Source organism: Mesoplodon bidens (assembly GCF_964165515.1).
Source record: "Mesoplodon bidens genome assembly, chromosome: 1".
NCBI lineage: Eukaryota > Metazoa > Chordata > Mammalia > Artiodactyla > Ziphiidae > Mesoplodon > Mesoplodon bidens.
Window position 1 is genome coordinate 208578042 of NC_138176.1, and position 16525 is coordinate 208594566.

Here is a 16525-nt window from a genome sequence, read left to right on the forward strand (position 1 = left end):
CATAACATTTATTTAACTTGCCCGAACTGCTGCTTCTCAGTGTAAAGCTACATGAGATTTAAAAACCTTTCTATTTTCCTTTCCCTGAGGAAAGACAAAAGGTTCTGGAAACATTTTCTCTACATACATTTCCATGAACTACATTTGTGCTACTTACTTGACTTGATTTCAGGCCAATCAGATTGTTCTATTCTGTGATCTTCATACTTTATGTCCAAATATGCAAATATATAACGAATAATTTCTGCTCTCCCCCTCATATTAAAATAAGTGAGTTTGTAGTTTGGCATGGTGTGATTCTGGAAGGAGAAAAATAGAGGAATTATTTTAACAGCCCTCTAGAGATGTTTCAACATTTTTCTTGGAGGACTTTTCAAAAAATTTTGGCATCTTCTGAGATAACCAGACATATCAGAAGATATTTCAAAACCAGAATTATAAATCACTACCCCAATAACATATGGAGAAAACCTGATAGAAATAAAATCTTGACTCTCTTTAAGAACTAGATGGAAATTCCAGTGAAATAATCAAATTCAAGTTTTATTTGTAAAACAACATCAGAGTAATAGGGTATCTATATACCAAACTTCAGAGAATGGAGTCAAAAACTGCATTTTAAGAATTTTTTGTCCTGCCTTTAGACATATAATGAATGGTATCGACATTTGGTTTGCTGTTTGCTTTGGTGACACAGCTGAGTTTGTGAGGACAGCTGGGTAAGGATTGCAAGAGCAGGATACACACACAAGGCATGTAAAACCAGCCATGTCAACCTGTCATCTCCTCTCTTCCCTCCCCTGTTGCTTTCCCCTCAGGGAATCAAAAAGGCTTGAGGAAATATTTCTCTCTTCTTTTACTGCATCCATGCTGCTGGGTTTTATTGGGTTGCTTACACATACAAACATACCCCATCTTGGGGACCTCTGTTGGGATGGGACAATGGTGAGCATACTTCTTTATTCTCTCTATAGAGGAGCAAGGAAGAAAGAAAGCAAACATTTCTTACATTTTAGAAAGTTTGCTAAAACTGGCTATATTGGTTAGATGGAGGTCATTATAATTTTGTGAGTTTGTGATTTGTACTATTTCATTTCCATTGTTTATAAGCTTTACAGTTAATGATTTTAAGCACTAATAGTAGAATGTATTGTAATCTTATAATGATTAGGCAACTGAGAAAGAAACATTTTCATTTGAAGTTCAGTTCTTCCACTTAGTTTCTGTGTATCTTTGGGCTAGTCAACAAAATCTCTCTGAATTTCAAAGTCCACTTTTTATAAACAGAGATACTAATATGGATTTGGGGTTTTAATGAGGTAACACATGTGAAGCATTTAGCACAATGCTAAACACTTAATTATTAGCTGTTAATAACTTTGAATTCATTCTATAGTCAAGAATAAACACCACGATTACATCACACTAAAAATTAATAATTATAGTAATTCAATAAAAATCATAAATAACACTTATTTAAAGAGGTGAGATTAAATACTTTATTCTCTACTAAGGAAGACTTTCAGAGATATTAACGGAATATTAGATTAAAAGTTGAGCTCAGGGCTTCCCTGGTGGCGCAGTGGATAAGAATCCGCCTGCCAATGCAGGGGACACGGGTTTGAGCCCTGGTCCAGGAGGATCCCACATGTCGCAGAGCAACTAAGCCTGTGCGCCACAACTACTGAGCCTGCGTGCTGCAACCACTGAAGCCCATGTTGGGCAACAAGAGAAGCCGCTGCAATTAGAAGGCCACGCACTGCAACAAAGAGTAGCCCCCACTCACTGCAACTAAAGCCCGTGCGCAGCAATAAGTAAATAAAATAAATAAATTTCTAAAAAAAAAAGTTGAGCTCAAGTCGCAAAACAAAATTCCATCTGCGGTCACATCACATAAAAGATCAAACACACATCATAAAAATCTAGATTGCTAAGCTCATATCTCAAGTACATGTGTATCTCAAGTGTCTGCGGAAAGGACGACCAGAAATAACCGGTTGCCTATCTAGACCCCCTCAGGATCCAGGAAATGATGGCGATGGTGATTCCTAGTCAATAAAAAATGTAAAGTAATAAGTTTCCTTCAGAAAAAAACATTTTACAGAATCAGAATAAAGGGAACACTCTTATGTAGGAAATAAAAAACGTAATTGTTACTGTTCCTTGGTCTATCTATTTTAAAGCTTGAAAGAACAAAAATAGCTTTCAGAGTGGAAGTGTCCTTCTGAGTTGGAGTTTTTATTTGAAAAGCATTTTATGCAATTTTTTAATTGAGTTTTTTAAGTTGTTAGTGCTTCCAAAGAAATTATGTATTTCTTATAAATATTATGTGTGTATATAGATTCATATATGTCCATAGGATCAACATTAAAAATTAAACATAACTTTTCCCATTTGGTCAAACACCACATAATTCTGCATGAAAATGAAGGGGCTGTTGCTTGTTGTTAATTTGCAAAGGCATGTTATTTTATACTGTATTTCATTCAAGTAAAGAAGACATTTAAGAATTCCTAGCACAGGCTGGTAGCTGTCTCTATTTCTCTGCAAATAGATCTTTGAATCTAAGATCTACCACAGGCCAGTGGACATCTGGCAAATGCTTATCTCTCCTTCAAGAACATCCTTCAACTGCCATAACTCATTAATGAAGCTGTACTTGCACACCACATTTCTGTAGTTACTTGCATAATTATATTTTCTACTGAGCAAAAGTCTGGTTTCTTGATTTTTAAACGTAGAAAACTCCAAACTTGAAGACTTTTGTCTTTTTAGGATATAAGTGCACATTGTATAACACAAAAAAATAAGTACTAAAGGTAAACACTGTTGGAAACATTTACTGACTCTAAAGGTCCTATATTTTATAAGCTTTCGCATGAAAACTATCAGGAGGAATTCCAAGTAAATGTTTCAGTGGCCAATCAAAACATAAGGAAATTTACAGTAAAGTCTAAAGACAAGTACAAGAACATATTTTGTCCCTCATAGCATTTAGCAGTATATCTGTTAACAGTAAATCTCACTTTGCTAAAGCCTTTATTTCATAAGGATCATGAACTACAAGGATGAAGTTAAAACATATCCCTACCCCCGCCAAGGGATGCAGTGAGGATCAAGCTCAGGGTAGAGCAGGTGATGGAAAGAAATGACCAGTTCTGGAGTTACCCCTGCCACTTATTATCTGAGTGGCCTTGGGCAGGTCACTTGTTCCTGGCTTTACTTTCCTCACCTGTAAGATGGTAATGAAAATATTGTGTGTAAAGTACCGTAGGGACATAAAGAGTGAAAATTACATAAAAAGAAGATACAAAGTTAGAATTAAGAGCAAGATAAACTTTACCTGGACCAAATGAACAGAAACAAAATACAGTGAGCAGGACGCGGCATTCTGAGAGAGGCAGGGGGCAGCCAGGAGCTTAGCTTCTTCAGAATAAAGGGGAATAAAAACCCTCCATACAAGATGGCAGGTTGGAGGGTCGTACTGCTTGAAACTAGAGCCTGGCAGGCTTTTATATAAAATACGTAAAAGGTCAAATTGCAAAACTCTAGCAAAACTGATAAGGAGGAGAATATATGAAAAGTCACAGACAATTAAAATTAGAAATACAAAGGGGTCATAATAGCAGATAAAATAGATTAAAAATCATAAGCTAACACTACCAGTAACTATCACTGACTCTGAACACTTAAATGGAAACACTGAGAAACACATAAACTAACACAATCAAACCAAAAAAAAACTGAGGGCTTCCCTGGTGGCGCAGTGGTTGAGAGTCCGCCTGCCAATGCAGGGTATGTGGGTTCGTGCCCGGGTCCGGGAAGATCCCACATGCCGTGGAGCGGCTGGGCCTGTGAGCCACGGCTGCTGAGCCTGCACGTCCGGAGGCTGTGCTCCACAACGGGAGAGGCCACAGCAGTGAGAGGCCCTCGTATGGCCAAAAAAAAAAAAAAGAAAGAAACTGAAATCCTGCATTTAACAAGGAGTAAAGAAACAGAATTGGTAATTAGTCACACCCATGAATGACACCAGGCCCAGATGATTTTACAGGTGAATTTTTGCTTAATCCTCAAGGGAAAGATAATGCTTATCTTTTACAAGTAGTTTCAAAGAATAGAAAATGGAAAGAGGGCAAAGATGTTAAAAGAGGAAAATTATAGACTAAGCTCACTTATAAACATAGATATAAACATCCTAAATAACTTCTTAGCTTATCAAATTTAGTAGTGTATAAAACGATATTAAATATAATGTTGGGCTGCACCCTGTAGGCCTGCAAGCCTTGTAGTTACCCAGCCTCTACAAGACCGAAGAAGGAGCCCGGGGTCAGTGACAGAGACATCAATGGTTACTGAATAGAGGATCTTACAAGTCTCAAGCGAAAGGTCCTAGAGAAACATCCCACGATGTAATGCAGATGGCAACAGGACACAGCAACGATCTTTGCTACTCAGCGGAGAAGGAGGCTACCATTTATAGGGGGAATTGACAACAGGTGGGCTCATCAGTTACCAGGGAAACCAGCAGCAGGGGCAGGGGGCAAGCACCTAGGGAGTTTCTGATTAAGCTGTATAATTAAGAGAACTGGATAGTCATGTGAGGGAAGTGGGGCCTGGTCGAGAAGGGGATGTACAAAGATCTCGAGTAGTTTCATCGTACATGTAATGACAAGATGAGGCTTATCCCAGGAATGCAAGATCTTTCAACTCGAAAACATTCATCTGTATAATATACTACATCAATAGATTAAAAGGGAAAAACTCTAAGCCATATTGTCTTCTCAACAGATGCTAAATAAATGCTTAATTAATAAGCATAAGATTAATCACTCATTTGTGATCAAAACTCTCAAAAAACCAAAAGACAAAGACAAACAAAACACCCAAAGCTCTTAGTAAACTGGGAATAAAAGAAAACTTCCTTCATCTAATAGATTAGAGTCACTACAAAAAACAGAGCAAACGTCATACATAATGGCGAACCAAACGGAAGCATTTTCTTTAATGTGAGGAATAACCAGAAACCCCTCTTACCCCTACTATTTAACATGGTCCTGGATGGCCTAGCTAATTCAACAAGATTAGACAACAACAAATAACGCACGCAAGGAGTGGAAAGGAAGAGACAAAATTGTCCTTATTTGCAATAAAAATGATTGTCTATATTCAAAATCCAAGAGACTCTACAGATAAATCTGATCCTAAATTTCAAATGGAAATGCTAAGGGCTAAAATAGCCAAGAAAAATTAAGAGAACAGAAGGAGAAGACTTGACCTACCAGATAGCAAGACATACATAAAGCCACATAATTACGGTAATGTGATGTTTGTTCAGGACTAGATATAGGGAGGTGCATGAAGTCTCGAAACAGAACCTCAGATATATGACAGACAAGATATTACAGTGGGGGCATAAAGGGACTAGACTAAAATGGTTTGGAGACAAAAGAGGAAAAATATACATAATGAGACCTTGACTTCCCATAATATATAGAAATAACACCCAGGTGGATTATAGACCTGAATATGATTTAATTGGCCTATGCAAATTCCAGTGTCATGCTGGTCTCTTACTTCCTGTTAGCTTCATTTCTGAGCCCTGCCACTGTCATTCTGTGTTAGGAATCCCATGTAGGGGAAGCTGTGTCTATTTCCTGAAATGATATAGAAACAAGAAGGAAAAAGTTTGATCGTGCTTAAGGATCTCCTTTACATCTAAAAACTAACCACTGTTTTCCTCCCACTCTAAAGCAAACCATGTGAAGTTCCTGATTCAGCAGATAAATAAAAAGCTGACTTAGACTTCTTTTTGAAAAATAAGATATAGGGAATTTCCCGGTGGTCCAGTGGTTAGGGTTCTGCACTTCCACTGTAGGGGGCATGGGTTCGATCCCTGGTCAGGGAACTAAGATCCCACAAGCCACGTGGAACGGCCAAAAAATAAATAAATAAAATAAATCATTAAAAAAAAAAGAAAAAGCAGGTATACAGTTTCTTAAGGAACATATGGATGTATGACTAGCAAATACCCTGGATAGAAACTTCCACATATGAACTCATATGAATGTAGTCATTAAGTACAAAAGAAAATATAGCTTTTGATATATGCTAAACTAGTTTAGAAATTAAATATTTTACATAGAAAATAATAGTTTTCAAAAAATTCTACCTTGGGTATTTCCTTTCTCCCAGGTTTGTGGCTCTTTTTACTTTATATAACATGGATACATTTCAGCTGATTGACAAAAACAAAACACAGGAATGTTTAATCCCAGAAGCAATTTTCACGCAGTCAATGAACATACAAACTATCTTAATAAAACCATTTAATTTTAGCTAAGCCTTTAATCTGTATATTGCTATAAGAGCACAGTAAAACACAGTCTCAAAAATTCTAGTGTCTCTGCCAGAGAAGTGACTACAATCCAAATTCAACTCTCTGGCAGAGGAGGCTAATGTCCCAATACTTCGTTATGCACCTTAAAGATTTCAGCAGGTAACTGAAAAAAGGGATAGAATTTTGTGAGTCATTTTGACGGACAGAAAGCTTACAAATAAGGAATTAAGTATTAACCATTTTACAATTCAATCCAATAACAGATTATAAGACAGTCACTCAGACAAGTATAGCATATGACAGTAATAAAACTAAACCTAAAATGCAGGGTGAAGACTATCTCATTTCTAATCTTTGTACAGTTCAATCAGATCACTTACTTAGGCTGTGTCTCTGTGGAGTCTCTAGTATCTTCTATGCTCTTGTACGTGACTGTATCTTGGGTTTATATGACGATTAAGTTACGGTCACAAGCCAATGTGAGAAGAGGTGACTTACTGCCGCCTAAGTCTCTTCCTTCATTGCTTAGTTGAAATATGCCTGCCAAAAAGTGCAAGTCCGCAAAGACTTCTAGTTATTCTTGGCATTTTATAGGATCTCTGTGTAGAAATAACCTAAGGTATTTGCATACAGTTGGTAAAGTCAAAGTTATAGGTGCTGAAGTGTGCCTATAGCTACATGTTCATTTAGTTTTAAAGTCTTAGAACCACAGGCCCTAGGAGAGAAAGAAAACGTGAGTGTATCTCTTTACAGATACACACATGGCTGGCTTCCTCACTTCACTAGACCTGCTTGGCGAGTCCTTGGCTGACCACCTCTTCACTGGAGCCCTCCTCAGACAGACTCATCCTTTACCTGCTGGGTCATCCATCACAGCATCTGACAACATAAGGTATTTTATTTGTTTGTTTTTACCCTCCCCCAGTGGAATGTAAGCTCCACAAGGGCGAGCACTTCATTGTTTACTGTTGTGTCCACAGGAGTGCCAGGCACATTATAAGCACTAATATATATTTGACGAATGAATGACCCCAATGTATATTTCCCCACAATTCATATTTTTACAAGGACTCTCTAAATTCTCATTGCTGGTAGTATATTTCACTTACTATGTTTTCTTAGAAGGGCTGAAACTAAGTCTGCCTAAAACCAAGTTCCTTGACTGAGTTTGTAATTAATTTCTCAATCCAAAACTGTATTCCCCTTCTGGACCCCCTGACCTCAATGCTGTCCTAACAGAACACTCATCAACCGGAGTCAGATGACTAAGATTGCTGTTGTCGATAACATCATGAATGTACTAAAATGGCTATTGTAGATATCATCATTATACAAACGAAGGTTGTTTTTCAAGGGCAAGGTGAGCTAACAGACCCCCGAGCATGGACCACCTGGCCAGACACGTCCTATGACTCCCAAAACTACGATTAAAAAATGCCACAGAAATGGCATTCATTATAATTATTATAAAATAATTCATCAAAATTATTAATTAATAATTAATCCCAGCCTCTTTGTTCTTCCCCTTAAACAATACAAACCCTAACTCAAAGACCAAGTTGGAGAGATCTGAGGCTTGTCTCCCACTCCCTTGCTTGGTGCCCTGCAATAAATCCTTCCTCTGATGCAAATTCCCACTGTCAGTGTTTGGCTTTCTGTGCTGTAGGCACATGAGCCCTTCACTTGGTTTTCAGGATCATGTGGTTTAAAGTAAACCTGGAGGGGAAGATTCCCCTACATCTTGCTGATAATCCAATACAGATTAGTAACAAAGGCCTAAATGGTTTTTTTTTTTTTTTTTTTTTTTTTTTTTGCTGTACCTTTTTTGCGGGCCTCTCACTGTTGTGGCCTCTCCCATTGCGGAGCACAGGCTCCGGACATGCAGGCTCAGTGGCCATGGCTCACGGGCCCAGCCGCTCCGCGGCATGTGGGATCTTCCTGGACCGGGGCACGAACCCGCATCCCCTGCATCGGCAGGCAGACTCTCAACCACTGTGCCACCAGGGAAGCCCAGGCCTAAATGTTTTAGAAATTTATTTTTTCAGTCCTTAGTGCAGGAATTAATTCCAGCTACAATATTAGAACAGCACAGTGAAAAGATCCAGTGAAATTCCTGTCTGGGCATTATTGAACCTGCAAATTATCCATGAAACATTTTAATGACAGTCTGGCTTTCAACTTCCAGAAAATGACACTCATAGGCAAGAATAGCAACCTATAAATCACGTAATATTTCCTCTTCTAAGTGCTTTAAACTTTGAAAAGTGTCTTTTCATCCATTTATTGTAAATATAAGAAATGAACTTAAATATATTAGTCTGTAAAAAGTCTAATTTAGAAGACATAAGTACAGCCCCTTACCTGCCAAAAAGATACATGTAACTCAAAATCAAGTGCAAATGGAATGGAAGCTATACAAAATGAACACACTGTATTTGTTATCTTTCACTGAGTTTTAACTTACCCTTTAAAAAAGACTTTCTGTCCTCACCTCGATTATCTTTAATCCCCATTTTAAAGATAAGGAAACAGAGATACAAGATACAAGGAAATTAGATAAATTGGCCAGGAATTTGGGATGGGATAAGCTAGGATTAAAGCCTAGGCCTTCTGATGACACATTTAATACTCTTTCCCTACATAATGCTTCGGTGGAAAAAATATCAGATATGCAAAAAAAATAGCACTTTCCTCATTTTCTGTAACAATTCTCTGCTTTACAACCCATTCTGCTTGGCTGGTGGAAAACAAATCATCCGTCAGGGGAGGGGTGGCCATTTGATCCTTGGTCATTGATCAACACGGGCTGTCCTGGAGTCTGCCCGCTGGCTTTGTGTGTGTGGCTTTCGTACCAGCAGCACCCGGCTGCTTCTGCTGCTTCCCTGTCCTCATTCTGCTCCAATGTGGCAGTTCAGTCACCAACACTGCTGCCTAAGGTTCCAGCTGCCCACCACCCAACACAACTATCCCTTCAATGTGGTCTTGCCACCTCCTGGGCAACACAGTAGGGTCCTAGCATCCCTCTGCTCAGGAACCACACATTTCCCTCCCTCTCTTTCTATCCCCAACCCAGGTGGGGATACTGAAGAATCTCCTAGCCTACTACCAGCTGTGGTACTTTGGGCACGTTATTAACCTGTCTGTGCCTCGATTCCTTCATCTTTAGATGCAGATTTCCTCCACAACAAATATTTATTGAGTACCTAATCTTTGCCAAGTACTGTTCTGGATAATAGAGGTAAAGCAGTAAACAAAAGCAGACAAAAGTCCTCTCCAGGCATGGAGCATTCTTACGGTATTAGTAGTAACTCCCTCATAGGGTTTTGCGGGCCTCTCACTGTTGTGGCCTCTCCCGTTGTGGAGCACAGGCTCCGGACATGCAGGCTCAGCGGCCATGGCTCACGGGCCCAGCTGCTCTGCGGCATGTGGGATCTTCCCGGACCGGGGCACGAACCCGTGTCGCCTGCATCGGCAGGCGGACTCTCAACCACTGCGCCACCAGGGAAGCCCCCTCGTAGGGTTTTGAGAGCATTTCATGAGTACATACATATGTGCTTCAAGAGGTGTCTAATGCATAGAGATCTGTGAGTGTTAGCGATTGTTAATATCATTAGCAATTGTCTGAAGGGAGGATTGATTTCCTTCAAGCCTATGCTGACAGATTCTTGCCCTCTCCGTGGTTAGGTTTTGGGACGAAGAGCCAGGAAGAAAAGCAGTTGCTGGGCCACTTTTATTTTTCATGCTGCTTCATCCTCTCCCAAGGAAATATGCACGGAGACAACTCTCTGTTTGAATGGAGGGAAGAGAAAGGTGAGAAATGCAGGGTGAAAACCCCGTGTGGGTCACCATCTCACACTCTCCCCGCGGGGCAGTTATTTCTTCAAGCCACGTGCCCTTCATGGACACCCTGTGCATCCAGATTGGACCATATGAGAAATAACTGTGAATAAATGTGACAATTTGTTACACAATGTCCACACAGTCCCTGGAAGGGCTATTACAATTTGATTGAATATATCTTCCTTTTCTCTAGCGGTTCCTATGTTGGAAAACTCTTACAACTGTGATGTAATTCACAAGTTCCCAACTGCTGTTCGAAACCCAACATTAACTCAGAGTCCAATTTTATTCTTGTTTTCCTTATTCTCCAACCTCGGTAGTAGTGTGGTCATACAAAGTACTAATGAGACTTCAGGTCTGGAGTACTGCCGGCTGGAGCCCTGGACTTGGAATCCCAGCCCTACTTCTTTCCAGCTCTGGAACCTTAGGCAGATCCCTCAGCGTCAGTTTCCTCCTCTATAAAACAGTGATATAAAAACCATTCTTGGGCTTCCCTGGTGGCGCAGTGGTTGAGAGTCCACCTGCCGATGCAGGGGACGCGGGTTCGTGCCGCGGTCCGGGAAGATCCCACGTGCTGCGGAGCGGCTGGGCCCGTGAGCCATGGCCGCTAAGCCTGCGCGTCCGGAGCCTGTGCTCCGCAGCGGGAGAGGCCACAACAGTGAGAGGCCCGCGTACCGCAAAAAAAAAAAAAAAAAAAAAAAAAAAATCTTATTTCTCAGAGTTGAAAGGATTAAACAGGTTAATATATTCAAGTCACTCTGCATTGCTTGGCAAGTGGTTTCTGCTTGATAAATATTACTGGTTATTACATATTTCTTTAATAATGGAAAAATAAATATAATATTTTAAAAATAGCTCACATATTAGTTCCTCTTTATTTATTTTGGTAAAGGGGAAGTGTTCAACCAAACCCATTTCTACTTTTCTAGCTGCACTGTTGATGGAAAAAGAAGGAAGTCTCCAGAAGAAGACCACAGAGCTTCCTTCTCAGCTTCTAAAGCTTTTGGGTATATTTTACTTAATCGAACAATTTCCTTTTCACAGTCAGTTATTTGAGAAACTAAAAACATCTAAAACTAAAGTATTTAAACCTGGGATTGAGAAGGCAGGAAATGAAGAATGTTTCTTTTTCTCCTCCTTAACCTATTTGGGTAATTGAAATGTGCTTGCAAATTTTTAGCGTCTGTGTTTTCCCAGATTTCCACAGTGATAGCACTCTTTTTCTTACCTGGCTCTTTAGGTACTGTGAAGAATAATACAGTAATTATCGCCAAGAATGTGAGTAAATGTTTTACTGCCTAGCCTTTTGGCGGAAAGAGGATTCCCAGATACAAGCGAATAATAGTAATAAAAATAGCTAATATTTGTTCATTGCTTCCTGCGGGCCCGCATTGAACAAAGGGCTTGCCATGTATTACTTCATTTAATGCCCACAAAAGAACATCACAAATAGTTACATAACTTGACTGTGGTTACATAACTGACTAGGGCTTGTCATGAAAGTATTTCTAGATGTAAAATTTCTCAAACATTTGAATTTTATTCATGAGATTGCATGTTTACTCTTTTGTCAAGAATGGGGACAATAAGCATTAAAACAGAGTAAGTTAAATTGTTTTTCAAGATTTTTCCAGATTTAATTCCTGTCCCCTCTGTATCATCACAACACACACTGTAAGAGGAAGGACGATGCATTAAATCTCACCTCTGCCTTCACCCTGTCATGTAAACACAAAGCAGTTCACCTCCTCTCAGAATGTCAGTTCTAGGAAAGTAAGAGTAGGCCCCGTGACCTCCAAAGTCACTTTCTGCTCTATTGTTCAATAATATAATTTTCCCCTGAAGACATTTCTCTGTCTTACATGAAAACTAAGTCCAAAAGGACACAAAGTTCTGGACTGAGGGTTACAAGGACATAAGCTATTTTGTCCTCTAATCTAGCAGCAAAGACAAGATACTCAGATCAAAGGTAGGTCACCCTCTCTGATAATCCCAGGATGGATTTCCTATTTATAGGCACTAAAGTAATGCAGACAGGAGTGTAATTTCGGGAGAATTTTTTGGTGACAGTAAACCCTTTCCTAGAACTTATCGAGAAGCAAGCAGCCAAGCTGTATCTATTAAAATGATTTGCATATTTGGATTTTTTACATATTTTGAAAATATATTAATGCAGAGAGGTGTGTTTTTCTCATGAAATCTATCAAAACAAGATTTTGGAGAAGAATGTATCCAAAAATTTCCAGGACTCTACAAAGGACTAATAACAGCAAACACTGATTATTTGTGCTAATCATGTACCTAGTACTAATGTTTTAATTTGTCAAATTCTGAAAGCAGCAGAGCCAATATTTTAGCCAGCTAGAGTGCCTTCAGAGTCTTTGCTATTAATCACTGCATTATATGGTCTCATAAGTACATCACTAGAATGAAATATATAATAAATATATATTATAATAAATATATTTCTATTATAGTATTATTTAATATAAATATAAATGTATTTATAAATATATTAGAAATAGTTTTATATTTATATTAATTAAATAAATTTTTAAAATATTTCTGTGTATGTTACTTATGTATTTGTTTGTTTGTTATTTATATTTCTTACTCTATCAGGCTTCTATAATTTGCTGATACTATTTCTTAGGATTATTTAACTATCTTTAGCCTGGCCATACATATCAAGCAAACTTCTGATCTAAATTCTTTCTCTTAAGCATGTTTTTGTTTTGGTTTTTTTTTCCATTTCATTCTAGAAATTGATTTTGCATGCCTTTGTATGAAACATGTAGGATTTCTAACAGAATCTTTCAGACTGGCCTGTAATGCAAGGTGAGGAAATTGCTTAGAACGAAGGAAATCAGGAAATCTTGGTTTTGCTGACACAACTAACATCTGCTGTCCTGTGTCTACAGGGGAAACAGCTCCAGTGAAAGGAGAATTCTAAGTGATGAATACCGAAATTAGATGAAGCTTCAATCCTTGGAGCACAGACTTATACAAGAATATAAACATAAATACAGTTTTTATAAGCAAAGGAGAAGCAGTTTTCATCTATAGCGAAGGAACAGAAAGATCCAGAAAACAATAAACAAAGTTATGCTAAAAAATTTTTTCTGGCCTCCAAGATACAGTTTTGCTACGTGACTACTTTGGCGCTTCATGAGCCTGAGCCATGTGGAGAGAAAACATCAGTTGTTAAATGCTGGAACTTAGTCCACAAAGGCTGGAAATGGTATGTTTCCTGGCAGTATGTACATCTTGTTAATATAAACAGTTTCAATAGCTCATGGGAAGCTACAGGCCTCAATTAGGATGAAATACCATAGTCTGGAGGAAAAGATCCAGAATTCTCTCTAAGGCCTGGGGTTTTGAAGAATTTATATAAATGGTAAAAATTTGGCATCTGTAGACTGATGTCACAACTGAAAGAAGATAGATAAATGTGATTCTGAAAAGAATTGAATGCTTCCTAAATGTTAAAACGGTCCCTATGTCCCATGTAACAATGTCGGACACCATGGTGCTGTGATCACAGCATTTTTGTTTAATTGCTTGCAAGGGTGGTTTTGACCATTTGGCTATTCACTTCCTTTTCAAAATCCATTTGTTTTCCTCTCAAAGTTCTATTTCTTTCAAAGAGAGCAACTGCCTCAATCAAATACTTGTGTTTAACCAAGGAATGAAAGGCACAAAGAAATGAGTAATTAACATGAGATTATCACTCAACTGACATTCACACAACCAACATGTATTGAACACTGGTACCAGCACTATTAGATGTCTCCTGTAAAGATTTTTTTTTATATAACATGTGCTTTTGGGTGTCTGGTAAGAACATTAAAAGAAAAAACCTTGTAAGACAATTTTCAGGTTTCCTTCTCTATCTTAGATAAAAGATGCTTTGATAGACAGGTGCAAGTATTCCCTTTCCCATGCAAATTTATCCCTCTACTTGTTATGTTATTTGTTAAAAGGACCCAGTTCTCTATAATTTGATGCAACACTTGGAAAGATTTGCTAAACAACTGACAGCAATTTTGTGATTTATTTGGCAAGTGTATTTTTAGTATATTCTAATAAATTATATTTTGGGTTTTTAGTGGTTCATGAAATATTGAGTGACCTAATTCCATTTCCCAAAAGCCCAGAGTAAGGAGCAGATCTTAAATTAATGGAGACTTGCTAACTGCAGACATTTGGTGAGGCTCAGTTTGAAAAGCCAGGTTTCTTTTCTACAAATAAATAGAAATTCATATGAAGCTATGTTATATTGACTTAAACTTCATGTTAATATGCTACTATGTTTTTGTAAGTGTTCAGAATCAGATCTTTGTCTTTTATTTTATTTCTTTGAATGTAGTGGTAATCCTACCTCAGTTTTAACTTTCTACTTGTTTTCCATTTTAAAACAGCAGATGAGAGACGTGTGCTCTGGACAACAGCAAAGCCTCTTCAGTTACACAGCTCGAGCAAAACTGTGCTCAGATGAATATCAGCTACCAAGATTAAGTCGCTGTTCATGGTTCATTTTATCAGTTTTAGCAGATGCAAAGTATTACATTCTTTAAAAAAAAAAATCAAAGCCATCTTTTATCTTTTACCGAAGTCAAAGGCATCTTTTAACACCCTATGAACTTCAAAAAGTGAAGTTTGAACTTAAGCTAGTTGAGTGTTTAGTTTTAGTTCTCATTCTTTGGATCCTATTCATTAAGCCCTATTTATAAATTTAAAGAATCAGGATAGCAAAACTCCTGAAAAATGTGCTTTTAAAAGAAATGTGTCCCACCACCACCATACCCACTGCCACACCACCACCACAAAAGAAAGAAACGTTTAAAAAACAAGTGTTGAAGCTTTTTCGTGCATTGTCTTAAAATTTGTATAGTGGATGTGCTCAAATTAAATGTATGGATTGATCGCCTTTTCAGAAACTGAAAAATCAAAATTCTTATACATCCTTTACTTGAAGTTTTAAAAATTTTCTCTTTTCCATTATTCACGTCTAGTTTGAATCCTATCGTTTCAATTTCCAGACTTGTTCTTTCAAATAGCTGGTTAAGCATGACAATATTAACAACACTTGTGAATATCCCCAAGCCCGACTAAAAAGACAGCGCAAGTATACAGAAGGTATAGTCAGAAAGGACAAGAAAAAGGGGAGGAGTCAAGCATATAGGAAACATTTCAAAAAATATTGGCAGACAGGAAGCAAGTTGGGGGAGGGGCACTTGATTCAATCCATGTAGTCAAGTAATGACCCAAGTTTCCCTAAAGGTGGGGAGGAGGACATATACTGAGGGGATGCCATCCCAATAACCCTGAAGAACCCACGAGACCCTAGGATCCCGGGACCCACAAAAGTGAACTTGAGATTCAGGGCAGAAAAAAGGGGATTGGTCAAAAGCCAGCAGAGAAAGCATTAGAGCCCTGGTTGCCTTATTCTTTCTCAACCACCTCTGCCCACGACCAACTCCTCTGTCTTTAAAAGAAAAAGAGTGGAGAGAATCTTGAGGAAACAGAGGCTATGCAAGGTATGAGACAGAAAATCAAGTATTCTAACTACTGAATAATATTTTTATGATATATAGATTTGGAAAATAATTTCCATAAAAATTGAAAGTGAGAATATTGCAATCAGTTCAAGTATTTGGCATGCTTATTTCATAATCGTGAGAGTTGTAGGGCTGTTTAAGGCACACAGCAAGTGTGTAATACATCACACCCATTGCACAGATGAGAAAATTAAGCCTTACAGAGATTAAGCAATTTACCCAAAATCAAACAGCTATTAGGCAGTGGTCCTAGTACTCAGACTCAGTGCTGTTGATTACAAGCCTAATGTTCTTACAACTACTCCAAAATGCTTCAGAAAGTTTTGGTTTACAATGACTCTGAACAAAGAGAAGATTCTTCAGGATAAAGAAAGATGTGTAATGGAATATTCCCTGCAATTTTAGAACTTCTAATTACTTCATTGTTTAATTAGATTGATGAATTTGAAATGTAAAGGCTGGTATAAATACTGTTGAATATTATTTTTTCCCTGAAGCTGCAAATACACAAAATTAAATTTAGAACTGCAAATTAAACTGAACAATGTGGGTCAATCCTTCCCAGTGTTTCTTGGGGTTTTTTTTCTGTTAGTCATTTCCTCTGACACTTGTTTTTCTCTGTGCCTGTTATGTTCTAAACTCCTCTTCTGATGGAAGTTTTCCTGTGGTGAATAATTGAAACCAAAGTACCTAATATGATTTCTACCCATTTAAATATTAGCTTAATATTTTTTGTATTCTTTTTTTTTTTTTTTTTTTTTTTTTTTGTGGTACGCGGGCCTCTAAC

General features: G+C 38.0%; 1 protein-coding gene and 1 long non-coding RNA gene across 5 annotated transcripts in view; one reads left to right on the top strand and one right to left on the bottom strand.

Annotated features, from left to right (window-relative positions):
• The window catches only part of HPGDS (hematopoietic prostaglandin D synthase), a 27493-nt gene extending 27194 nt beyond the window's left edge, over window positions 1–299 (bottom strand). Inside the window, exon 1 of the mRNA XM_081233379.1 lies at window positions 158–299. Coding sequence (XP_081089505.1) covers window positions 158–290 — 133 coding nt within the window. The 5' untranslated portion in view covers window positions 291–299. The remainder of the gene's footprint in view (window positions 1–157) is intronic.
• The window catches only part of LOC308616894, a 16681-nt gene extending 415 nt beyond the window's left edge, over window positions 1–16266 (top strand). For 2 of the 4 annotated variants that reach the window (XR_014015765.1, XR_014015767.1), the window contains exons 2-6: window positions 7091–7229; window positions 11107–11184; window positions 12940–13015; window positions 13099–13418; window positions 14599–16266. This is a non-coding gene — a long non-coding RNA (uncharacterized lncRNA). Of the gene's footprint in view, window positions 1–7090; window positions 7230–11106; window positions 11185–11417; window positions 11456–12939; window positions 13016–13098; window positions 13419–14598 lie in introns of all 4 variants that reach the window. The other 2 variants (XR_014015766.1, XR_014015768.1) reach the window with 2 other exon arrangements.
• The last annotated feature ends 259 nt before the right edge of the window (window positions 16267–16525 follow it).